Source organism: Kogia breviceps, chromosome 4, assembly GCF_026419965.1.
Source record: "Kogia breviceps isolate mKogBre1 chromosome 4, mKogBre1 haplotype 1, whole genome shotgun sequence".
Taxonomy (NCBI): Eukaryota; Metazoa; Chordata; class Mammalia; order Artiodactyla; family Physeteridae; genus Kogia; species Kogia breviceps.
Window position 1 is genome coordinate 111,841,420 of NC_081313.1, and position 26,842 is coordinate 111,868,261.

At 40.9% G+C, this 26,842-nt stretch overlaps 1 protein-coding gene across 3 annotated transcripts in view; it reads right to left on the minus strand.

The window, feature by feature from the left end:
• The window catches only part of CDKL3 (cyclin dependent kinase like 3), a 126,731-nt gene that overhangs the window by 2,253 nt on the left and 97,636 nt on the right, over positions 1–26,842 (minus strand). For 2 of the 3 annotated variants that reach the window (XM_067031649.1, XM_067031645.1), the window contains one exon: positions 6,035–6,143. In XM_067031649.1, the coding sequence (XP_066887750.1) occupies positions 6,035–6,143 (109 nt within the window). Of the gene's footprint in view, positions 1–2,759; positions 3,143–6,034; positions 6,144–26,842 lie in introns of those variants that run through there. The other variant, XM_067031648.1, reaches the window with a different exon arrangement.

Consider the following 26,842-nt stretch of genomic DNA (forward strand, 5'->3'; position numbering starts at 1 on the left):
GAGCCTGTGTTCTGGGGCCCGCGGGCCACAACTGCTGAAGCCTGTGTCCCTGGAGCCTGTGCTCCACGGCAGGAGAGGCCGCCATAGTGAGAGGCCCGTGCACCACGCACGGCGGAGAGTGGGCCCTGCTCACCGCAACTGGAGAGAGCCTGTGTGCAGCGGTGAAGACCCAATGCAGCCAAAAAGGTAGATAAATAATAAAAAATTTAAAAAGTTAAAAGCAAGCCAAAAAGAATTGTCCTTTTTGGGCTTCCCTGGTGGCACAGTGGTTAAGAATCCGCCTGCCAATGCAGGAGACAGGGGTTCGAGCCCTGGTCCGGGAGGATCCCCATGCTGCGGAGCAACTAAGCCCATGTGCCACAACTACTGAGCCTGCTCTCTAGAGCCCATGAGCCACAACTAATGAGCCCACATACCACAACTACTGAAGCCTGCGTACCTAGAGCCTGTGCTCTGCAATGAGACAAGCCACTGCAATGAGAAGCCAGTGCACCGCAACGAAAAGTAGCCCCGGCTCACCACAACTAGAGAAAGCCTGCGTACAGCAACGAAGACCCAATGCAGCCAAAAATAAATAAATAAATAATTTTATTTAAAAAAAAAAAAGAATTGTCCTTTTTATTTCTTGGCAAAAACCAGAGAATTAATAAAGCAAATATGCTTTGTAAAAGAATCTTTGCTCAGGTGGCAAATTCAGTATACAGTGAGTCTGATGCTTGCCTATGATGTTTAAACATAGGTATAAATAAAAATCATCTGACGATGGGGGCGGGGTATGAGGAAGATAACCTTGAGCAAATAGCTTTATAAAGGGCACTTTTAGCCAAGGTATAAAAATTGACATTAAACATGGAGAAGGAATGAGATGTATTTTATTTGTCAGCAATTCTCTTTGCCTTATGTTAGGTATATTTTGTTGTTTCTTCTAGTTCCCTGACTTCTAAACTTACTGAGACAGAAAGTAGGGCTGTGTAGGTAAGAAATGAAATCTGGAGTCAGATGGACCAGCTTTGAATTCCAGTTCTGCAACTGCCTAGATGTGTGAGGTTTGGCAAGTTACCTAACTTTTCTGAGTTTTCTCATCTATAAAGTGAGGATCATTATAACAGCCAATAAAAGGGCTCTTCTGAGAATTAAATGAAATCATAAATGTAAGACACCAAAGAGTATATCATAAATGTCCAGTAAGTATTATTATTATTTCTAAGTGGTCTCTGATTCTAAATATCCTTTAATGCCAGTTGGAGCCCCTCAGTGTCTGCCATGAAATACATAGTGGTCTTTGGAAACAAAACATAACTATCAGAAACATCATATAGGGAATTCCCTGGTGGTCCAATGGTTAGGACTCTGTGCTTCCACGGCAGGGGGCCCAGGTTTGATCCCTGGTTGGGGAACTAAGATTCCACCCCCACCAAAAAAACCATCATATAGACACAAAGCCATTGGATCAAGCGGGGAAGGGGGAGGATATTCAAGGAAAGAGAGTAGAGATGGAACAAAAAGAACACCCTCTCTCTTCCTTTGCCATCAAGCAAACATTCAGAAAGTTTGTTGTACAGAGCGTTAGTCACTTAGGAATAAATCCAAAAATTAATTCAGTTGGTCAGTCTTGTGCTCCTGTCTTCTCTCTGAAAAAGGTGCCATATCTGATAACACACTCTTTGCGGCAAGGCCGTATATGCCCCAGAAACCCCAAAACAGACCTGAGCAGTCAACATTTTAGTGGCTCTGCCCATGAGAAGCCTGCCATGCTCTGATCAACTGGGCCTGCCCAACTACCAGATTTTTGCACTCATGATACGCAATGATGCTTGCAACTCATTGGTATCTATCCCTGTATCTTTCCTTTGTGGTTTTCAGAAAAATTAAACTTATATTGCCCTTTCACCTGAAATTAGAATTTTATAGATGTGGCCAAAATTTTGTGACCAGGAGCTTTGCCACAAATATAAATCAGCCCTTTCCCTTAGCTCTGCAATTTGGCTAAAGAAAATACGACCATGTCCCCTAGTAATGTCCATGACATCCAGATACCATTGTCAGTTACAGAGGGAATATTTTTTTCTGTTAAAGGAAAAAAAAAAATCTGAAATGGAAAGCAAAGTTCATCACTTGGGAAGGCTGGGTAAACCTTAAGAATACTGTCACCAACTTTGCAGCTATTAAAAATCTTATCATAGAAATATGTTTATGACATAGAACATTATTTGCAATACATTTTAAGTGAAAAAAATACCTTTATAAAACAGCATGTATGAAGTAGTACTAAAAACTGAGAGCAGGTGTTTATAGAAATTAGGTACTGGAATCACTCAGTTATGTACCACAGTTAAAGAGATAAGGTCAAAAGTTCCCAAACTTTCACCACAAGTTTTAATTAGATTTAAATGCTGGCATCATCTAAGAGTGGTTTTACAACTTCAGGAAGTTGGCTCTTTTACCCCTTCCAAACTTCACTAGGTCAGATTATTCCAATTTAGATATGACTTTAACATAATAAACTTGTACCATGTGGCAGCAAGCTCATGCATACATCACCTAACTGTACACTCTCCAAATGAGGCCTCTTAGTGAATATAAATATTCCATTAATCCCAGTGTAATTCAAACTATGAATGTACAGTGGTTAGGCTGGAGATCCCCCTAGTTTATGGGGCAGATGACACAGGAAAGTTGGGATCCAATAGTAGTGGCTGGGGTATGCAGCGGTGATGGGGAGCACAGACAGAAACTTTACCTTCAGTTTTAAAGATATTATGTATATCGAGATATAAATTTATTGCAGCAGAATCCTATTATAACATGGGGTTTAAAAAAATCATTTGCACTGGGGTTGGCAAACTTGTGTAAAGGGACAGAGAGTAAATATTTTAGATATGCCATATGATCTCTGTTGTATCTACTCAGCTCAGTCATTGTAGCCAAAAAGCAGCCACAGTAAAATGTAAATAAAGGAGTATAACTGTGTTTCAATAAAACATTATTTATAGACAAGGAAAAAAATCATTTGCATTGTAAGGGAAGTCCTACATTCCAACAATGAAAACACCTGGACAAACAAAACACCTGGAATTTTCTGTTCTTCTTGTCTTCCTGGGCTTGTGCTAGGCTCAATGCAGTGCCACCAATGGGAAGTTCTCTGTGGAACTATATAGGAAATTTTAAACATGTATGAGCTAACATCTATATTAAGTAGTTGGGCAAAAATTCCTTCGGTGATCTTGTAATAACTGAAGTTTGGAATGTTATCATTTATGTGATAAAGTAATTTTAAAAATTACCACAGGCCTTATAAAACAGCATGTATGATATAACCCTAATTTATTAAATATATATTATAAAATATATGTTTATAAGAGACTTTAGAAAGATACACAGTGAGGTGTTGACAGCAGTTGCTTCTGGTGAGTGGGATTGTTTTTTTATTTTCTTTTTACTTCTGTAACAAAACATATTGCTTTTATAATTGACTGCTTTTATAATTGGGGAAAAAAATCTTCAGAATACCTGAGTAAATATGACACGGCACATTTTAGGGGAGTCACAGGCCCAAACTACATGTAGCCAACAGTTCTAGTAAATATTCCACCATGCCCTGGAATATTACTCAAGGGCCCTCACTTTCTTGAGAAAAGAAGTCTCACCTTTCCTGTGGTCTTCTCAAACGGTCTCCTCACAAAGCATTTCAATATGGCCCTTTCTCCTGCCTTACCTCTCACTAAAAGCTCTTCCACTCAGCTCAGTGGGCCCCTAAATCTCCCAGACCAAAGCTATCCTCATCCGTTCCATTCCTACTTTCACCTCTTTGCTCAGCCTGTCCCTGCTTCCCAGATGCCCGTTGTATCTACATGAACCCTACTTGTCATTCAAGCCCCACACCCTCTGAACAGTCTTCCCTGATGATTCTAGGTCTCTCTTGATTGGGAGCGCCTAGCCCCAGAATCTAGTGGAACCTCAGAGAGACCTGACACTTGTCAGAACACAGAGGTATGAATGGAGGACTTATTGGTGAGCCCATGGGAGGTGTTCCCTAAAGACTCCCAGAAACACTGCCGAGGAGGGGGACATTTTGCCGGAGGCAGGGGTGAAAAATCTGTTCATATTTTGTTCTTTATTTTCCAGATTAATCAATTCACCACCACTCTAACTTGATGCTAGGCAAGATTTAAAAATCAGATCCCCCAAAGAAGGTGAATTTGCAAGCACAGAGGCATCTAAACAGTTCTTTGAAGTTCATTTGTAAAAATAGAAAGATAGGACCATACTTCACTCCTGTCAGATGGAAAGAAACAAACTTTCCCCTCACCAGAGTGTTTGTTCCCTAAGCCATTAGAGGGAACACCAGACAGGGAGACTCCTTGATTACCAGGTACTTATGTGCTCTTCTTTAAGTTCTTATTGTGGTGGATGGTAGTGGAATTGGGTCCACAAACAGAAGAAGGAACAGTGTGTGCAGAAAAGAGAAAACTGGTGGCTAATTTAGTGCCTACATGTTGATGGTTGTTTCTTAGAGGAAAGATGCTAATCACTGTCTCTGTCTTTGGAGGAACAAGCAAGAAGAAATGAGCCTCTGTCAAGTAGTAACAATTATAAGGCCAGCATTAATTAAGTACTTACTATGTGTCAGGTACTCTTCTAAATGCTTTACATGTATTATATAATTTATTCCTGACCACTCATGAGGTAGGTACCATTATTATCCTCCTTTTACAGATGATGAAACTAAGGCACAAAGGGATTAAGTAACTTGTAAAATAACTAGTACAGAGTACCTAAACTCTTAACTACTGGAGAGCCTTTAGCATCAGATCACAAGCGATTTTCATAAAAGGAATATCTTGACCACTCGACCATCTGACACTTTCAATGCCTAGCAATCTCCAAGAATAGAACAATAATTGGTGTCCTTAAAGGCTGCAGCTTAGTGAGTGGCCTGTGGTCCAACCCACCCCATCAATCCTACTCCCTAAATACACCTATCCCATCCCCTCCTCCACTGTCTTCTCCTCCTACCATGCCTTTCTGCTCTCTTTCCTCCTGATGTCCCCTCTTTTTCTTCTCTTTTTTTCTCTCTTACTCCTCCATTTCTACCCTATTGGGATAACCCATAGGCACAGTTTGGCTCCCCTTATGGCACTCAGAATCAAAAAGGCTGCTGGTCCCTGAGCCACACCCTTCCAAGCCACCTTCTTTGGGAATGAGATCCTTCCCATCCATAGCCTGAGTACAGGCAGCCTAAAAAGCAATGAGAAGAAAAAAAAGACCAAATAATTCTGCAAACGAATTACCCAGCTTGCTCCCCATGTCAGGGAATATCAGTTGCCCTGATTGGTTTGTCTTGCCTTTAAGTCAAGAAAATAGCACAATGTGGACAGTACTCTCTTCCTCCCAGGAGCCAGCTGTAGTGTAAGGAAAAGAAAGTTGGGCTCATTTCCTCTTCTGCCACCAACAATCTGTATGACTTTGAGCACATTCTTTCCCATCAGTTTCCCCTCCAACAATGTAGAGATTAGACTATATTGGGGAGCTCTCAAATTAGGATTCATGGGTAAATTCAAGGGGATATATCAACTCCTAAAGGATAATGTACAGGATTTTTCTTTTTTATTGAAAATTTTATTGAGATAATTTTAGATTCATATGCAGTTGTAAGAAATAATAGAGATCCCAATTTCCCAGTGGTAACATCTTGCACTATAGCAGTACACAACTGGGATACTGATATTGGTAAAATCCACCTATTTTATCCAGATTTCCCCAGTTTTACACGCACTCATTTGTGTATTTGTTGGTATGTGTGCGTGTGTGTGTGTGTGTGTGTGTGTGTGTGTGTGTGTGTATTTACTGCTATATAATTGGGAATTTTCTTTTGCATGTGTTTTCTGGGGAAGGGTTCTTAGACTTCATCAGATTCTCTCCAGTATCAGAGATGCAAAAAGGGGATTGGATCCCAGCTCTGAGAATTCTAGAAGACAACACCACAAACCTCTACAGCCCTCTGTCCCAATAGCAATATTTAATTAGCACTTACCAGGGACTTCCCTGGCGGTCCAGTGGTTAAGACTCTGAGCTCCCAATGCAAGGCGCACAGGTTCGATCCCTGGTAAGGAACTAGGATCCTGCATGCTGCATGGTGCAGCCTAAAAAAAAAAAAAATTCCAAAAAAAAAATTGCTAATTAGCACTTACCACATGGCATGCACAGGGATGCTTGGCGGGGAAGAGTTGATGGAAAGAGATACAGGGAAAGCAGGGAAAACCTAGAGGTGTATAACACAGTCCACTGAGCTATGCTACAGCAGGGGAAGACAGACAGTCCAACAGGTAAACAAGTCATTTATTAAACATTTATAGAAGAGGGATGGCCTTGTTGCTTCAGGCAGCTTGGGAAGTATTTCCACAGAAGCTGATGCTTGAGCTACATCTTGAAAGATAGTCCAGAATTCTTCAGCTGAGAAGAGAAGAACTAACTGTTAAAATCCATTCCTCTTAAATCATATCTGTTCTAGCTGTTTTGAAGAAAACATAGGAAAACATGCCTACATTTGTTTATTCTACAATGTTAAGGTGTCAAATTCTTCAACTCCCGTGTGTTGGTGTTGAGACCAAGGGATTTTTTCCCCCTGAGTCTACTTTCCACTGTCTTGTCCAAATTGGATACCAGATCCTGCTGACTGAGCTTGAGAAAGGCATTTTATCTCTGATGCCTTGATCACATCAGAGCTTATATTTAAAGCATGAGTGATGAGAAGAGACCGCAGCCAAGTCCCTGGCTCTGTCCCATGCCTAGAGCACCCTCTTCTTTCTACCGAAGGTTCTGGACACCAATCCTAGTGCAATGGCTGGTGGGAGTCAGAGCTGGCCAGAACCATGAGTAAAAACACCTCTGCTCTCCAGTCAATTCTTCAATCAATGGGATCTCCTTTTCCACAAGGGCTCATCAGAAATCCTCAGGGCTGGGTGCCCTGGTTCCGCCATGTCTGCCCTCCCCACGTTCAATGTTTGGTTCCCTTGTATGGGCTCTGGCTCAGGCATCCCTTGGGGTCTCTTTCTCTATGTGGATTTCAGGTCCACATCAGGCTGTTTAGTTCCCAGTGCTGTTTTCAGAAGATCATTCTCTCTGGTGGAGCCATCCCTGAGCCAGGGAGACCATGACCCTTCCATCAGGCCCACTCTTTGAAGAGCCCCCTAGAAGCCTGATTCAAGGCACCATTTCTTAGGACCTCTGTGTCCTCATGAAAGTTATTTAAGCCCCTAAACTTCAGTATCTTCATCTGTAAGATAGGGATCATAATAGTACCATCCTCACTGGGTTATTTTAGGCATTAAATAAATTAACCCAAGTAAAGCTCTTAGCACATGACAAATACTCCATCTACATTAGCTACTACTATTAACATCTATTTTTATAATAAAATTATTTCTGACTGTAAAAGAATTAATGATCACTGTAGAAAATTTGTGAACTACTGAAGAGTTTAAGGAAAAAATAACATCTAGGGAAGAGTGATATAATCATTCTGATGTATAGTCTTCCCAGTTATTCTGTGTGTGTGTATATATATACTTACAGGAAATTAAAAAACTGGGTTCATATTGTGTATGTCTGTTCTGTAACTCATTTTATTCAACTGATATATAGTATTTTCCATACATTGGTACTTAAATACTCTTAAAATATTTTTAAAAGACTACCTTTTTTTCAAGCATATCGATGTAACCCAACTTAGGTAACTAATCCCTTAGTTTGGTAATTAGATTGTTTCCTATTTTTATATTTGTAAATACCATGATAAATGTCCTTGTTCATAAATTTTTTTGTGCATCTCTGTTTATTCCTTAAGGTAAATGTTTAGAAATAGAATAACTGTGCCAAGTATCAATAACTTCAGTGACATTTCTGGGACTGTTTTTGTTTTATTTTGTTTTGTTTTAATGTCAGGTTCTCAGAATTGAATTAACCACAATCTTTGGTTCATGACATTATCATAATTGTTACTGGATGGCCTGATTTTGTTAATTTAGGTGGTAAATTCATTTCAATAATGTAATCAGTACCTGTGAATCCACAACCCCAAACAAAAGCTAGGACTTCAACAATAACCAATATTTAACCCATAAGGGCTTCCCCCTCATTTCCCCACGCTCCCCAACCAAGGGAACCTGCATCAGATGTTCATTTCTGTGCTTTTCCTTTTATGTGGTTTTACTGTATTTGTATATATATTCCTAAAGAGTAATTTTAAAAAATTGTTCTTAGCTTTTTTTTTTTTTTTTTTTTTTCGGTACGCGGGCCTCTCACTGTTGTGGCCTTTCCCGTTGCGCAGCACAGGCTCCGACGCGCAGGCTCAGTGGCCATGGCTCACGGGCCCAGCCGCTCCGCTGCATGTGGGATCTTCCCGGACCAGGACACGAACCCGCGTCCCCTGCATCGGCAGGCGGACTCTCAACACTGCGCCACCAAGGAAGCCATGTTCTTAGCTTTATAAAAAGGATATCATGTTGCATGTAATCTTTCAGGATTTTTTTTCACTTAATATTACTTTGCTAAAAATTCATCCATATCATTACATTTTACTGTAGTTCATTTTGACTGGTGTAAAATACCCCAGTGCGTAAATACACCACAGTTTACCATCCACTCTTCCACTCATGGGCAAGTGCATTGTTTCTAGGATTTAGCTCTTGTTCACATTGCTGCTATGAACATTACTGTAAATGTCCCCTGTTGTACTTGCACAAGAGTTTGTCTATGGAGCCGGTTTATACTTCCACCAGGTATAGGTGAGAGAGCCTCTGGGTCTACATTCTCTGCTACACCATGAATCCATCTTGTCAGGTTGCTTTCCAGACGGGTAGATCAATCTACCTCCTTCCAGCAATGTATGAGAATGCCAATTTCCCCAAACTCTTTCCAACCCTAGAGATCATTTAAAATGTTTGACCATTTGACAAGAAAAAATATCTCCCTGCTGTTTAACTCTGTGGCAAGGTACTGACCCCACTAAAAGCTGAGAGAGAAGGGGTTTGGCTCAGAGAACTGTTTCCAGTCTGATAACTTCAGTGACATTTCTGGGACCGAATCCCCAGTGGCTCAGCTGCTTTCCCATGTCCTAAAAGAGGTGACACAGTTGCAAAGAGTGAGGGGGGCCAGGATGGGAGACAAGCCCAACTCACCACAGTGTATGCTTGTCTCCTAGTCCCAGCCTCTGCCAGTGTCAGATCACTCTTTCTCCTTGATGAAGCAGTCATTCTCTCTCCCCACCCCCACCCAAGAAAAGCCAGTATAATGCTGCCCTTTGTTATTTGAATCGATAAATTTAAACCTCTTTCCCTGCTTTGCAGTAAAAGAACTTTCTATTTTGAGTTTAGTGACATAGCCAAAACCAAGCAGAGAGCAGCAGGCTGCAGCATGAGTTAATAGTCTTTCTTCAAGAAGAGAAGTCACATGCAAACAGAAGGACCTTCCAAGATATGTCATCTGCATAGCAACATGCAGCCTTGTTGCCTGCTTTTCTGCTGACATATATTTCAAGGTTCAAAATTGAACACTATCTAACCTTTGGAGTAAGCTGATGAATTAAGCCTGAACAATCAGGTTTCTTAATTCAAATCAATTTGCTAGGATCCCCTCTGTGTACCTAGTGCTGCGCTGGGTATTGTCAGGGAAGATAATTCTATCTTTAAGGGGAATTCTATCCACCAAAAATTATACTAATTTGAGGAGAGCCTAAACATTTACCTAAGAATATGCTTTCCTTTGCTAGTCCATTTCTCTGCCTGAAATCTCCACATTAGTGTAGGGTCCTGGGTCTCAAGAAGCCCCCAGAAGTACACAGAGATCATGTTTATAAGAGGAGCAATCTATTTAAACCATTGGCACCTGTTAGCACAAAACCACGGCCTGGAAGAATAGGACAGAGGACCTACCATCCTCTCTTTTGTCAAACTTTTTCTTATGGAAGTTTTCAAATATGTACAAAATTAGAGATAATAATGTAATAAACCCCCATGTACCTATCACTTGGCTTCAACAATTATCAACATATGGCAATCTCGTTTCATCTGTACCTCCCATCTCTATTTTAAAACCAATTTAAAGCAAATCACAGATATTTTCAAATTTAAATACTTCTGTATTTATCTGTAAAAAAATAAGACTTTTTTTCAATAACCACTGTATCACATTTTAAAAATTATCAATAATTCCTTCTTTTATTAAAAAAATCAATAATTCCTTCATACTTCTAGTATCCATCAAGAGTCAAACTGCCCTGATTTTCCCAAGTAACTTTCTGTAATACTTTATTCTAATCAGGAGCCAAGCAATGTCATTTGTCTTTGTTGATATGTCTCTTCTGTCTCTTTTATTTGATAATTTTTTTTGTGTGTGTGTGGTACGCAGGCCTCTCACTGTTGCGGCCTCTCCCATTGCGGAGCGCAGGCTCCGGACGCGCAGGCTCAGCGGCCATGGCTCACGGGCCCAGCCGCTCCGCGGCATGCGGGATCCTCCCGGACCGGGGCACGAACCCGCGTCCCCTGCATCGGCAGGCGGACTCCCAACCACTGCGCCACCAGGGAAGCCCGATAGTTTTTTAATATTTAATTTATAACAGTTTCCCTTCCTCTTTTACTGCTCTACATTTTGGAGTTGTTGAAAATAATGGATCGTTTAGTTACTAATGCTGTGTAACAAACCACCCCAGACTTAGTGGCATAGAACACCACAATTTACTGTGCTCACGGATTCTATGTGTCAGGAATTCAGAAAGGGCATGGTGGGGATGGCTTCTCTCTGCTCTTAGCTGTCTGGGGCCTCAGCTGAAAGGATTCAAAGTCTGATGATGACTTCACAGCTGGGAGCTAGAAGCATCGAAGGTTTGTTTTCTTACATGTCTGATGTCAGAGCCTGGTGCACTCAGAAACTAGGACTGCTGACCAGGGCACCCACACGCGGCCTCTCCATATGGCATGGCTTCCTCAGAGCCTGGCTTTCCTCAGCAGAGTCAGAGTTCTTACATGGCAGCTGAGGGCTCCAAGTGCAAGTAAATGTTCCAGCCAACAAGGTGGATGCTGTATCACTCTTTATGACCTAACCTCAGAAATCACAGTGTCACTTTTGCTGTGCCCCGTTGGTTGAGAGTAAATCACAAGCTCACCCAGACTCAAGAAGAGTGGAATTTTTTTCTTTTTTTTTTTTGCGGTACACGGGCCTCTCACTGTCGTGGCCTCTCCCGTTGCGGAGCACAGGCTCCGGACGCGCAGGCTCAGCGGCCATGGCTCACGGGCCCAGCCACTCCACGGCATGTGGGATCTTCCCGGACTGGGGCATGAACCCATGTCCCCTGCATCGGCAGGCAGAGTCTCAACCACTGCGCCACCAGGGAAGCCCGGAGAGTGGAATTTGTCTCCACCTTTATAGAGGCAGGGGTAAAGTTCCACAAGAGCATGTGGGATGGGAGATGCTGTTGCTCCGCCTGGCAATTAGAATGGTCAGTCAGGCCTGCCTTTCCTAGACCAACAAGCAAAGATGTTACAAACAGTGGAAACCTAGTGGAAGAGAGAAGAGGGGAGTTCATTTGTTTGCAGGGCTACTTCCTACAGTTGTGTGGATTGTGCCCTGAACAGCAGAGGGGGTGAGTGGGGCTGCAACCCAGCTCCACTTGCCACACCTGTACCTGACTGTGGGGTTGTGTCTTCAGGAAGAAGAGGCACATTTCTAATACACATAAGACTCCATATGGGGAAGAGGTGTCCCTGAATGGATGGTAAAAGATCACTCAACCTGGGAATTCCCTGGCAGTCCAGTGGTTAGGATTCTGCACTTTCACTGCAGAGGGCACAAGCTCAAAAGATCACTCAATCTAACTTATGCTTATTGGGTACCTATTGATTGAACACATGCTAACTTGGAGAATATTAGGTCTTCTTTTGGTTTAAGTTGCACACACACTTGGCCAAGAAATATCTCAAAAATAAAAATTATATTTTTTAGGGCTTCCCTGGTGGCACAGTGGTTGAGAGTCCGCCTGTCAATGCAGGGGACACGGGTTCGTGCCCCGGTCCGGGAAGATCCCACATGCCGCGGAGCGGCTGGGCCCATGAGCCACGGACGCTGAGCCTGGGCGTCTGGAGGTGCTCCGCAACAGGAGGGGCCACAACAGTGAGAGGCCCGCGTACTGCAAAAAAAAAAAAAAAAAAAAAAAAAAAAAAATATATATATATATATATATATATATATATATATATATTTTTTTTTTTTAAATGGTGAAAGTTTTTAGCACTAGGTACTTTATGACTGCATTGGTCTAGAATGATCTAGACCTATCTTTGAAGAAGCTAAGGCACTGTATTCCAATGACTGAGGGCCCAGTCTGACCCATCAGCTGCCAGCCCTCGCTGGATACAAAAAGTGGATGCAGGATTTATAAGGAACCAGGCCAAAAAGAACTGAGGATTTTCTTTTCTTCTTTGCAGTCCCCATTCTTCATTCATATAGTTTTCATAGTTTGATTAAATCCCCAGGGAAGTAAATGCTTTCATTTCTGTTTATGGCTAACAGGAAAACAAAATAATATAGGAATTTCCAAGGATTTTAAGGACCAGGACAGTATCAGACACCTCTGAGTTTGACAAGGGCAGGTGTGTTATAAGGCAGCTCATACAAGTCCAGATATAAATCTTTGTAAATGAGATAATTAAAAAGCTGTGATAATGCTGATCAAGCCATGCTGGTGGTCCACAGGAAAGCCTCAAACCGCAAGGCTCAGGGTACTTAATTTAATTTTATTTATTTATTTTTTACTTATTAGGCCTCAGGTGCAGTGTTAAATTAATCACACTTTTCAGTTCATGGGACATTATACTCTAACTGGTCCATACAAAGCTGCGCTTTTAAGTATATACGCATGTATTTCCTCTTATGCACACTCCTCACTCCTGTCCTTTCCACAAGCAACCATTTTATTTGTTTGTTTGTTTGTTTGTTTATTTACTGCACTGTGCGGCATGCAGGATCCCAGCCAGGGATCAAACCCGTGACCCCTGCAGTAGAAGCACAAAGTCTTAACCACTGGACCCCCAGGGAAATCCCAGGCAACTGTTTTAATCCTTAATTCCATTTTTTGGCTTGTATGTGTTCAAGGGAGTGTGTGTTGTTGTCTGGTTTGCATGCATTTTAATTTACATCCATAGCCTTGTGATATAGATCTCACTGTGTCTTACTTTTTCCACTGTACACTTTGTTTTTAAGACCTATCCACACTGCCATGTGCACTCCAATCCACCATTCCTGACTGCTGCAGAGGACTCCACCATGTACACACGGCATGTGGCCTCTCTGCTCCCCAGTAATGGGCACTCCCGGTGCCACCCAAAACAATGCTGCCATAAGCAGCCTCATGTGTGTCCAATTTTGGACACACGTGGCAATCCTTTTAGACAATTTCTCATCCATTTGGTATCCTTTTATGCATCAAAAAAGGCACCTCTTCCTCCTGGAGGACACAGCCCTTGCACAAGGCTTGGCAAGGTGGAGCTCAGGCTTGGTTTCAGCCCCTACTGGCCCCCTCAGTAGGAGCCTTGCTTAGGACACAATCTGCACAACTATAGGAAGTGGCCCTGCCAAAAATCATTTCCCCCATCCTCACTTCCACCATGTTTCCACTCTTTTGAACATCACTCCTGATTGCTGCAGGAAGGGGAGGGTGTTAACAGACTGCAGAAATCTCATCATAAGATACGTGTATACTTAATGTGACCAAGTTGTGCCATATTGCTCGAGCACTGTATACTTGGGCTGAACACAGTTATCCTTCTCAAATGGTTCCAGCATGCTTCATCCCCTTCCATACCTCAAACCTGTGACACACAGCCACCTCAGTGCCCCAGAGCCTGCCTGTTGCCTCAGTGTCTCTTGGTTAGCTCTCCAACCTAATATTCTAGGAGTTACTAACTCATATCTTTGGCTTATTGATGTTCCCTTTAAAGAGGTCTGGGTCAGGGCTTCCCTGGTGGCACAGTGGTTAAGAATCCACCTACCAATGCAGGGGACATGGGTTCGAGCCCTGCTCTGGGAAGATCCCACATGCTGTGGAGCAACTAAGCCCATGCGCCACAACTACTGAGCCTGCGCTCTAGAGCCTGTGAGCCACAACTACTGATGCCTGCGTGCTTAGAGCCTGTGCTCCGCAACAAGAGAAGCCACCACAATGAGAAGCCCACACACCGCATCAAAGAGCAGCCCCCGCTCGCCACAACTAGAGAAAGCCCACACACAGCAAATAAGACCCAACATAGCCAAAAATTAATTAATTAATTAATTAGGAAAAAAATCAAAAACTGGGCAGAAGACCTAAATAGACATTTTTCCAAAGAAGACACACAGATGGCCAATAGACACATGAAAAGATGTTCATCATCACTATTAGAAAAATGCAAATCAAAACTACAACGAGATACCAGCTCACATAGGTCAGAATGGCCATCATTAAAAAGTCTACAAATAACAACTGCTGAAGAGGGTGTAGAGAAAAGGGAATCCTCCTACACTGTTGGTGAGAATTTAAATTGGTCCAGCCAATATGGAAAACGGTATGGAGGTTCCTCAAAAAACTAAAAATAGAGTTGCCATATGATCCAGCAATCCTACTCCTGGACATATATCCAGACAAAACTATAATTTGGAAAGATACATGCATCCCTATGTTCATAGCAGCACTATTCACAATAGCCAAGACATGGTAGCAACCTAAATGTCCATCGACAGATGAATAGATAAAGATGTGGTACATATAAACAATGGAATACTACTCAGCCACAAAAAAGAATAAAACAATGCCATTTGCAGCAACATCAATGGACCTAGAGAGTATCATACTAAATGAAGTCAGAAAGAGAAAGACAGATATTATACATATATGATATCACTTATATATGGAATCTAAAATATGACATAAATGAACTTCCATGGAACAGAAACAGATTCACAGACATAGAGAACAGATTTGTGGTTGGCAAGGGGGAGGCGTGTAGAGGAGGAATGACTTGGGAGTTTGGGATTAGCAGATGCAAATTATTATATATAGAATGGATAAACAACAAGGTCCTACTGTGTAGCACAGGGAACTATATTCAATATCCTGTGATAAACCATAATGGAAAAGAATAAGAAAATATATACATATGTATAACTGAATCACTTTGCTGTACAGCAGAAACTACACAACACTGTAAGTCAACTATACTTCAATAAAATAAATTTTTTTAAAAATTAAGTTATTGTGTCATCTCAGTTGACTAATCAAGAAGAAATGGGCCAGGGACTTCCCTGGTAGCACAGTGGTTAAGAATCTGCCTGACATTGCAGGGGACATGGGTTTGAGCCCTGGTCTGGGAGGATCCCACATACCGCAGAGCAAATAAGCCCATGCGCCACAACTACTGAGCCTGTGCTCTAGAGCCCGAGAGCCACAACTACTGAAGCCCACATGCCTAGAGCCCGTGCTCCATAACAAGAGAAGCCACCACAATGAGAAGCTCACACACTGCATCAAAGAGTAGCCCCCGCTCACCGCAACTAGAGAAAGCCCGTGCACAGCAACAAAGACCCAATGCAGCCAATAAATAAATAAATATTAAAAAAAAAAAAAAGACGAAGAAATGGGCTCAAATTAAGGCAAGGGAGATTTAATTTGGCTCCTGATGAAGTATTTCACAAAAGAGGAAACACAGGCTGGACTAGGCCATGGTCAGGATGATGGGAATGTCATCTCATTCCAGAGCCCTTCAAGGAACAGAAAGAGCAGGAGACCTTGCTTGCATAGTCTAGACTCGAGGCATGCCTGTCTGCAAGCAGGGGAAGGCCAAGGTGCCTTTCAGATCTGTTCACACTTCTGTAGAGTGGCTAGATGCTCTAGCAAGCTGGATTTTTCATTCTTAACAACTGACCAAGAACGTATTCCTAGAGGATAAAGGAGGGCTAAGAGCCTGGCTAGGATTCTAAGAGCTCAGACTACCTGCTCTGTCTGCTCTCTGGAACCCCGGGAGCATGGGCCTATTCACTATTCATTTTCTTAACCACTTTTAGGGGGTCAAGGGAAGGGGAATCTTAAAAGTTAATGTCCATTTAGTGGAAGAAACTTTCAAATAATCAAATCTTACCTGTTGTATCACAGCCATATTTACCAATTATCCATGTAGAGCTGCTATAAAAGGTTTCTCCTAAAGAAAACTTCCTGGAGGTATTGAACAATGTCATACACATAAAAAATGAGATCACAGCAGCTCCTAATGAGTTCCTTGGAGAACACATATGAGCAGGTCCATCCTAAGAGCCAGCAGCTCCCCAGGCCTTCTCAGCTGGGGCCCAGCAAGTGTATGAGAAAGTTTCCCCCTATTGCTTCAGCCAACAGCTAGGAAATCCTAGCTGCACATACCAGGCTCCTTAAGCAATGATGAATCTGCTTCACTTCCTCCTTTACTTCCTAACCAAGAGTTGCAGTTTCAGTGTGGAAGCCAGAAAGGGCTGATGACATCAACACTTCCCCACAGCAGTTCACTCCATCATCTTAGCACATTGCTTAAGAGGTAAGTCACCCTCCTCAAACTTCCTTTTGAAAGCCAGAGCTAGAGATTATAGTTCTTAAATGGGACACTCAATCTATCCCTTGAATCCTATCAGACTAAAATTTTCAAAACAAACCTCCAAGGTAGATCTCTAGGACCTAAGTGGAGGTGGGAAGTTGGCCGGTAGAACTGAGACCCGGCTTCTGGTATCAGCCCTGCTGTATATACCTGGCACAAGACCCTGCACATTCAGGGTCTTTGGATAACCTTAAAAATAATGCTATGGCCTTTCACAGCAGTAAAATTTTCTAGAACTCTATGCTAAAAGAGGAAAAGAGGCTGAACTTGCTACAGAAGATTTCTGGAAGCAATTTCACCTATTCAGAAGAGTTAAAGCTGTGTTGTAGACACACCAATAAGAAACAAGACCCAGGGTTGTGGGCACAGCCACCTGGGGACAGGTCCCTTGTCCCTACCACTTAGGAATGAATTTTGGAACAACCACTGGGTGACTGGAGAACATTTCTGCCATTCTCACCCCTCTCTCCATCCTTTTCCCCTCCTCTCCCTTCTCCATTCTGAGACTAGATTATTTCTGTTTTTACAGGAAGAAAAAGTATAATGTATTCCCCCCCTTAGCTTCAAAGAGAATCACTGTTGGTGACTAAGTGAACACAGCTGTTTCTGACACATAAATCAAAATTCAGATAATCACCATCCCTTTGCAAGTCTTTTGAAAAATATTAGCTTACACTGTTTGATCTCCTATTTTATCTTTTTAAATTTTATCATTCTTGGAAAATCATAGTACTCAGCGCTATGGAGTGAGGGGCTGATTACATGGAATGTCCTGACATGATGAGATTACTAATCTAATGAAAGAGACAAGGCAAAGGTGAAAAAACTCTAGGAATACAGAAAAAAGGCACAGGCAAATGCATAGGACATTAATCATAGCTCTACAGAGTTAGTGTAGCCTTGGAGGCAGATGATGGACAGAATAGTGTATAATGCATTACAAAGAGAAATTACTGGACTTGCACATTTTTCTAGAACCAATTCATCAGCATTTCTTTTTCACTACAATACTCAACCCAAAATCTAAACATTGCTAATTCTGCCCTCTACCTAAAGAGTGCTCATTTAAAAATTATGTATAATTTAAAACATATAAAAAGTAGACCTTTTATAAAGCTAATCATTATTCACTAACATATAGTGAATCGTATGGTTCCCCATGCACCCCGCATCTGGATTCAACAATCATCAACTCATGGCCATTATTATTTTATCTACACCCTCCCCACTGACTTCCCCCATCCTATGCCATTTTGAAGCAAATTCTAGGCATCATACAGTTTCATCAATAAATATTCATTATGTATCTATAAAAGACAAAAACTCATTTTAACGTAATTGTTCCCACATTTGAAATTAATAACTCCATACTATCCAGGTGATTATCTTTTAGGGAGCAAATAAAAAATGTTGACCAGTGGAGAGAGGTGAAATATCCCCATAGCCATAGAGATGTGAAATAGTCATTGCCACAGGCTCTGTGGTTAAATAGGACATGCTACTAGCTTTGCTGATAAGACCCAGAAAGTGGGGTACGAGGTCTCACAGTCAACCTAATTGTTGTTATTTGTTTACTCTGCACTTCTGGGTGGGGAATCATGGGATGAAATCCTCCTGAAAGGAAGATAAAAAAGCCTGCCTTCTCATGCGTGACTCCCTTTGGACAAGTGGAGACTGTGTAATTAGCCCATGACACTGTGTCACACATTGCCTCAGAACTACACATACAGCTCAGGAATGTGAGCGAGCATCTTAAGCCACAGAATTACTTGTAGATGCAGAGCACAGCCCAGAAGCAACAGTCTGAAAGTTTTCCAGTGCCTAATTCTACTGGTTTCTATTTCTTTGGAAATATTTCAGGAATTTATTGGAGATATAATAACATTTAGTGGCATTCATAAGGGTTAGAAGAGAAAGCAGAGTCATGTAAAAAAGGGGGGTTTGTTTTAAGAGATATATACATATTCCCTATATTCCTTTGTAATGATTGATTGACAAATGTTCCTTTAAGAATGTTACATAAATACAGGTTGGTTTACACATTCACAGAAAGATAGACAAAATGAAAAGGCAGAGGATTTTGTAAGATGAAGGAACAAGATAAAACCCCAGAAAAACAACTAAATGAAGTGGAGATAGGTAAACTTCCAGAAAAAGAATTCAGAATAATGATAGTGAAGATGATCCAGGACCTCAGAAAAAGAATGGAGCCAAAGATTGAGAAGATGCAAGAATTGTTTAACAAAGACCTAGAAGAATTAAAGAACACCTAGAAGAATTAAAGAACAAACAAACAGAGATGAACAATACAATAACTGAAATGAAAAATACACTAGAAGGAATCAATAGCAGACTAACTGAGGCAGAAGAACGGATAAGTGACCTGGAAGACAGAATGGTGGAATTCACTGCTGCAGAACAGAATAAAGAGAAAAGAATGAAAAGAAATGAAGAAAGCCTAAGAGATCTCTGGGAAAACATTAAATGCACCAACATTCACATTATAGGGGTCCCAGAAGAAGAAGAGAGAGCAAGAACCCAAGAAAATATTTGAAGAGGTTAGAGTCGAAAACTTCCCTAACATGGGAAAGGAAACAGCCACCCAAGTCCAGGAAGCACAGAGTGTCCCAGCAGGATAAACGCCGAGACACATAGAACTAAATTGACAAAAATTAAAGACAAAGAAAAATTATTGAAAGCAACAAGGGAATAACAACAAGTAACATACAAGGGAACTCCCATAAGATTAACAGCTGATTTCTCAGCAGAAACTCTACAGGCCAGAAGGGAGTGGCACAATATATTTTAAGTGATGAAAAGGAAAAACCTACAACGAAGATTACTCTACACAGCAAGGATCTCATTCAGATTTGACGGAGAAATCAAAAGCTTTACAGAGAAGCAAAAGCTAAGAGAATTCAGCACCACCAAACCAGCTCTAGAAGAAATGCTAAAGGAACTTCTCTAAGTGGGAAACACAAGAGAAGAAAAGGACCTACAAAAACAAACCCATAACAATTAAGAAAATGGTAATAGGAACATACATATCGATAATTACCTTAAACGTGAATGGATTAAATGCTCCAACCAAAAGACACAGGCTCGCTAAATGGATACAAAAACAAGACCCAAATATATGCTGTCTACAAGAGACCCACTTCAGACCTAGGGACACATACAGACTGAAAGTGAGGGGATGGAGAAAGATATTCCATGCAAATGGAAATCAAAAGAACGCTGGAGTAGCAATACTCATACCAGATAAAATAGACTTTAAAATAAAGAATGTTACAAGAGACAAGGAAGGACACTACATGATGATCAAGGGATCAATCCAAGAAGAAGATATAACAATTATAAATATATATGCACCCAACATAAGAGCACCTCAATACATAAGGCAACTGCTAACAGCTGTACAAGAGGAAATCGACAGTAACACAATAATAGTGGGGGACTTTAACACCTCACTTACACCAATGGACAGATCATCCAGACAGAAAATTAATAAGGAAACACAAGCTTTAAATGACATAATAGACCAGATATGTTTAATTGATATTTATAGGACATTGCATCCCAAAACAGAAGATTACACTGTTTCCTCAAGTGCACACGGAACATTCTCCAGGATAGATCACATCTTGGGTCACAAATCAAGCCTCAGTATATTAAGAAAATTGAAATCATATCAAGCATCTTTTCCGACCACAACACTATGAGATAAGAACTCAATTACAGGGAAAAAAACATTTTAAAAAACCACATGGAGGCTAAACAATACGTTACTAAATAACCAAGAGATCACTGAAGAAATCAAAGAGGAAATAAAAAAAAATACCTAGAGACAAATTAGAATGAAAACACAACAATCCAAAACCTATGGGATGCAGCAAAAGCAGTTCTAAGAGGGAAGTTTATAGCAATACAAGTGTACCTCAAGAAACAAGAAACATCTCAAATAAACAACCTAAACTTACACCTAAAGCAATTAGAGAAAGAACCAAAAAACCCCAAAGTTAGCAGAAGGAAAGAAATCAGAAAGATCAGATCAGAAATAAATGAAAAAGAAATGAAGGAAACAATAGCAAAGATGAATAAAACTAAAAGCTGGCTCTTTGAGAAGATAAACAAAATGGATAAACCATTAGCCAGACTCATTAGAAAAACAGGGAGAAGACTCAAATCAATAGAATTAGAAATGAAAAAGGAGAAGTAACAACTGACACTGCAGAAATAAAAAGGATCATGAGGGCTTCCCTGGTGGCGCAGTGGTTGAGAGTCTGCCTGCCGATGCAGGGGACAGGGGTTTGTGCCCCGGTCTGGGAAGATCCCACATGCCACGGAGCGGCTGGGCCCGTGAGCCATGGTCACTGAGCCTGTGCGTCCAGAGCCTGTGCTCTGCAAAGGGAGAGGCCACAACAGTGAGAGGCCTGTGTACCGCAAAAAAATAAATAAAATTTAAAATTTTTTTTTAAAAATAAAAAGGACCATGAGAGATTACTACAAGCAACTATATGCCAATAAAATGGACAACATGGAAGAAATGCACAAATTCTTAGAAAAGCACAACCTTCAGAGACTGAACCAGGAAGAAATAGAAAATATAAAAAGACCAATCACAAGCACTGAAATTCAGACTGTGATTAAAAATCTTCCAAAAAACAAAAACCCAGGACCAGATGGCTTCACAGGTCAATTCTATCAAACATTTAGAGAAGAGTTAACACCTATCCTTCTCAAACTCTTCCAAAATATAGCAGAGGGAGGAATACTCCCAAACTCATTCTACGAGGCCAACATCACCTTGATACAAAACCCAAACAAAGGTGTCACAAAGAAAGAACACTACAGGCCAATATCACCGATGAACACAGATGCAAAAATCCTCAACAAAATATTAGCAAACAGGGGCTTCCCTGGTGGCGCAGTGGTTGAGAGTCCGCCTGCCGATGCAGGGGATATGGGTTTGTGCCCCGGTCCGGGAAGATCCCACGTGCTGTGGAGCGGCTGGTCCCATGAGCCATGGCCGCTGAGCCTGCGTGTCCAGAGCCTGTGCTCCGCAATGGAAGAGGCCACAACAGTGAGAGGCCCACGTACAGCAAAAAAAAACAAAAAACAAACAAAAAAACTAGCAAACAGACTCCAACAGCATATTAAAAGGATCATACACCATGATCAAGTGGAATTTGTCCCAGGAATGCGAGGATTCTTCAAAATATGCAAATCAATCAATGTGATACACTGTATTAACAAACTGAAGGAGAAAAACCATATGATCATCTCAACAGATGCAGAAAAAGCTTTTGACAAAATTCAACACCCATTTATGATAAAAACCCTCCAGAAAGTAGGCATAGAGGGAACTTTCCTCAACATAATAAAGGCCATATGTGATAAACCCACAACCAACATCATTCTCAATGGTGAAAAACGGAAATCATTTCCTCTAAGATCAGGAACAAGATAAGGTTGTACACTGTCACCACTATTATTCAACGTAGTTTTGGAAGTTTTAGCCACAGCAATCAGAGAAGAAAAAGAAATGAAAGGAATACAAATTGGAAAAGAAGAAGTAAAGGGTTCGGGCGGCGAGGCTGCGGCGCGTGGGGCCAGGCCGTCCAAGTCCAGTCCCTGAGGGGCCAGACCACCTGGGTCAAGTGTCCGCAGGGCCGGGTTGCCCGGATCCCAATGTCTAAGGGGCCAAACGCCCGAGTCCAGTGTCCGAGGGTCAGACACCAGTGTCGAGTGCCCGCGGGGCTGCCCGGGGCCTGGCCGGGTATCAGGGCGCATGCAAGAGGCGCCTCTCCAGGTAACACTTCACCACGAGTCCACGTATCCACGGGGTGCCGTGCGGTCCCCCCCTCTCGGGACATGAGGCCTACAGTGTGCCCAAACAGTAGACAGGTGAGACAGCGGCCCCAAATACGGGTGTGACAAGGCAGTCTGTATGTAGGTGAAAACTCAGTCATGTAAATAAATACACGTGATGCACGGTTCCTCCTAGAACCGGCAGGGCTTGTGTAATCAATGCACTCTACAAACACTGGCCAATGATGAGCTAGAATGCACATGCCATGTGGGTTCATCCTTTTAAAGTGTGCTCTTCAGTGGTAGTGTATTCACATCCCATCACCACAATCAGTTTTCGAACATTGTCATCGCCCCAAAGAATCCCATACCCATTAGTACTCCCTACCCACTAACCTTCTTTCTGTCCCTATGGGTTTGCCAACCCTGGGCATGTCCTATAAATGGTGTCATAGAATAGGTGGTCTTTAGAAGAATTATTTTTGCAGGCTCAAAATAATTACTGTACCCACCTCTCACCCTTACCCCTATCTCAACCAGTGGTTGTTTTCTGTATAGAACCATGTGGTTTAAAGAAAGGCCTATGATTTAGGCACAGTTTTCGTCCATCAGGCTCTGAAACACTCATTCTGTCAGAGCTCAGACATCTATGGAGTGCTATTCATTTCTTCTGCAGTATCTTTTCTTTGAACAATATAAGATCATCCTGCACTTCCCTGCAGGTCCAGTGGTTAAGACTCTGTGCTTCCACTGCAGGGGGTGCAGGTTCAATCCCTGGTAGGGGAATGAAGATCCCACATGCCATGTGGCACAGCCAAAAAACTTTTTTTAAAAAAGTAAAAATATATATATATATATATATATATATTTGCTTTTCTTTTTGTCCACTTAATATGTCCCCAGTAGGAAAATGATGGACCACTTACTCAATAAAAGGTATCAGGTGTGGGGGAAAAAAAAGAGCACTTTTTCTCACACCTAACATAAAAATTAGTTTCAGATCATCAAAATACCTAAATTTAAAAAGAAAATTATACAACTACTAAATATATAGGATGATATCGATAAAATCTTTGAGAAGATTCTAAGCGTGACATCAACACAGACCATAATGTGCACAGGCTCGCCCTGGGGATCTTGTTTAAAAGCAGATTCTAATTCAGCAGGCCTAGGTGGAACCTGGAATGCCACCTTTCTAAGGAGCCCCCAACTGACGTGTGTGCCGCTGATCAGTTGACCCCACTTTGAGCAGCAAAATCACAGAGTATGGTGAAATTTAAAATGTTTAAAAACGAAAATAAAATCAAAATTATATATGACTTGATTTTTCACTTATTGGAAATAAAGACCATTGGCACCTAAAAAAAAAGAAAAGAAGAAGAAGTAAAGCTGTCACTGTTTGCAGATGATATGATACTTTACAGAGAGAATCCTAAAGACTCGACCAGAAGACAACTTGAGCTATTCAATCAATTCGGTAAAGTAGCAGGATATAAAATTAATGCACAGAAACCTCTTGCATTCCTATACAATAATGATGAAAAACCTGAAAGAGAAATTAAGGAAACACTCCCATTTACCATTGCAACAAAAAGAATAAAATACCTAGGAATAAACCTACCTAAGGAGACAAAAGACCTGTATGCAGAAAACTATAAGACACTGATGAAAGAAATTAAAGATGATACAAACAGATGGAGAGATATACCATGTTCTTGGATTGGAAGAATCAATATTATGAAAATGACTATACTACCTAAAGCAATCTACAGATTCAGTGCAATCCATATCAAACTACCAATGGCATTTTTCACAGAACTAGAACAAAAAATTTCACAATGTGTATGGAAACACAAAAGACCCCGAATAGCCAAAGCAATCTTGAGAACGAAAAATGGAGTTGGAGGAATCATGCTCCTCGACTTCAGACTATATTACAAAGCTATAGTAATCAAGACACTATGATACTGGCACAAAAACAGAAATATACATCAATGGAACAGGATAGAAAGCCCAGAGATAAACTCACGTACATATGGTCACCTTATTTTTGATAAAGGAGGCAAGAATATACAATGGAGAAAAGACAGCCTCTTCAATAAGTGGTGCTGGGAAAACTGGACAGCTACATGTAAAAGAATGAAATTACAACACTCCCTAACACCATATATGAAAATAAACTCAAAATGAATTAAAGACCTAAATGTAAGGCCAGACACTATCAAACTCTTAGAGGAAAACATACTATGACATAAATCACAGCAAGATCCTTTTTGACCCACCTCCTAGAGAAATGGAAATTTTAAAAAAATAAACAAATGGGACCTAATGAAACTTAAAAGCTTTTGCACAGCAAAGGAAAACATAAACAAGACGAAAAGACAACCCTCAGAATGGATGAAGTAACAGACAAAGGATTAATCTCCAAAATTTACAAGCAGTTCATGCAGCTCAATATCAAAAAAACAAACCACCCAATCCAAAAATGGGCAGAAGACCTAAATAGACATTTCTCCAAAGAAGACATACAGTTTGCCAACAAACACATGAAAGGATGCTCAACATCATTAATCATTAGAGAAATGCAAATCAAAACTACAATGAGGTATCACTTCATACCAGTCAGAATGGCCATCATCAAAAAAATCTACAAACAATAAATGCTGGAGAGGGTGTGGAGAAAAGTGAACACTCTTGCACTGTTAGTGGGAATGTAAATTGATATAGCCACTCTGGAGAACAGTATGGAGGTTCCTTAAAAAACTAAAAATAGAACTACCATACGACCCAGCAATCCCACTACTGGACATATACCCTGAGAAAACCATAATTCAAAAAGAGTCATGTACCACAATGTTCATTGCAGCTCTATTTACAATAGCCAGGATATGAAAGCAACCTAAGTGTCCATTGACAGATGAATGGATAAAGAAGACGTGGCACATATATACAATGGAATGTTACTCAGCCATAAAAGGAAACGAAATTGTGTTATTTGTAGTGAGGTGGATGGACCTAGAGTCTGTCATACAGAAAGAGAAAAACAAATACTGTATGCTAAAACATATATATATGGAATCGGAAAAAAAAATGGTTCTGAAGAACCTAGGGGCAGGACAAGAATAAAGACACAGACGTAGAGAATGGGCTTGACTACATGGGGAGGGGGAAGGGCAAGATGGGACGAAGTGAGAGAGAGCCTTGGACATATATACACTACCAAATGTAAAATAGATAGCTAGTGTGAAGCAGCCACACAGCACAGGGAGATCAACCTGGTGCTCTGAGACCACCTAGAGGGGTGGGATAGGGAGGATGGGAAGGAGATGCAAGAGTGAGGAGATATGGGGATATATGTATATGTATAGCTGATTCACTTTGTTATGAAGCAGAAACTAACACAGCATTGTAAAGCAATTATACTCCAATAAAGATGTTAAAAAAAAGAAAGAAACAAGAAAAATCTCAAACAATCTAACTTTACACCGAAAGGAACTAGAGAAAGAAGAGCAAACAAAACCCAAAGTTAGTAGAAGGAAATAAATCATAAGGATCAGAGCAGAAATAAATGAAATAGAAACAAAGAAAACAATAGCAAAGATCAATAAAACTAAAAGCTGGTTCTTTGAGAAGATAAAGTAAATTGATAAACCTTTAGCCAGAATCAACAAGAAAAAGAGGGAGAGGACTCAAATCAATAAAATTATAAATGAAAAAGGAGAAGTTACAACAGACACCGCAGAAATACAAAGCATCCTAAGAGACTACTACAAGCAACACTATGCCAATAAAATGGACAACCTGGAAGAAATGGACAAATTCTTAGAAAGGTATAACCTTCCAAGATTGAAACAGGAAGAAATAGAAAATATGAGCATACCAATCACTAGTAATGAAATTGAAACTGTGTTTAAAAATCTTCCAACAAACAAAAGTGCAGGACCAGATAGATTCACAGGTGAATTCTATCAAACATTTAGAGAAGAGCTAACACCCATCCTTCTCAAACTCTTCCAAAGAATTGCAGAGGAAGGAACACTCCCAAACTCAATTATGAGGCCAGCATCACCCTAATACCAAAACTAGACAAAGATACTACAAAAAAAAAAAGAAAATTACAGACCAATATCACTGATGAATATAGATGCAAAAATCCTCAACAAAATAATAGCAGAGAGTCCAACAATACATTAAAAGGATCATACACCATGATCAAGTGGGATTTATCCCAGGGATGCAAGGATTCTTCAATATATGCAAATCAATCAATGTGATACACCATATTAACAAACTGAAGAATAAAAACCATACGATCATCTCAATAGATGTAGAAAAACCTTTTGACAAAACTCAACACCAATTTATGATAAAAACTCTCTAGAAAG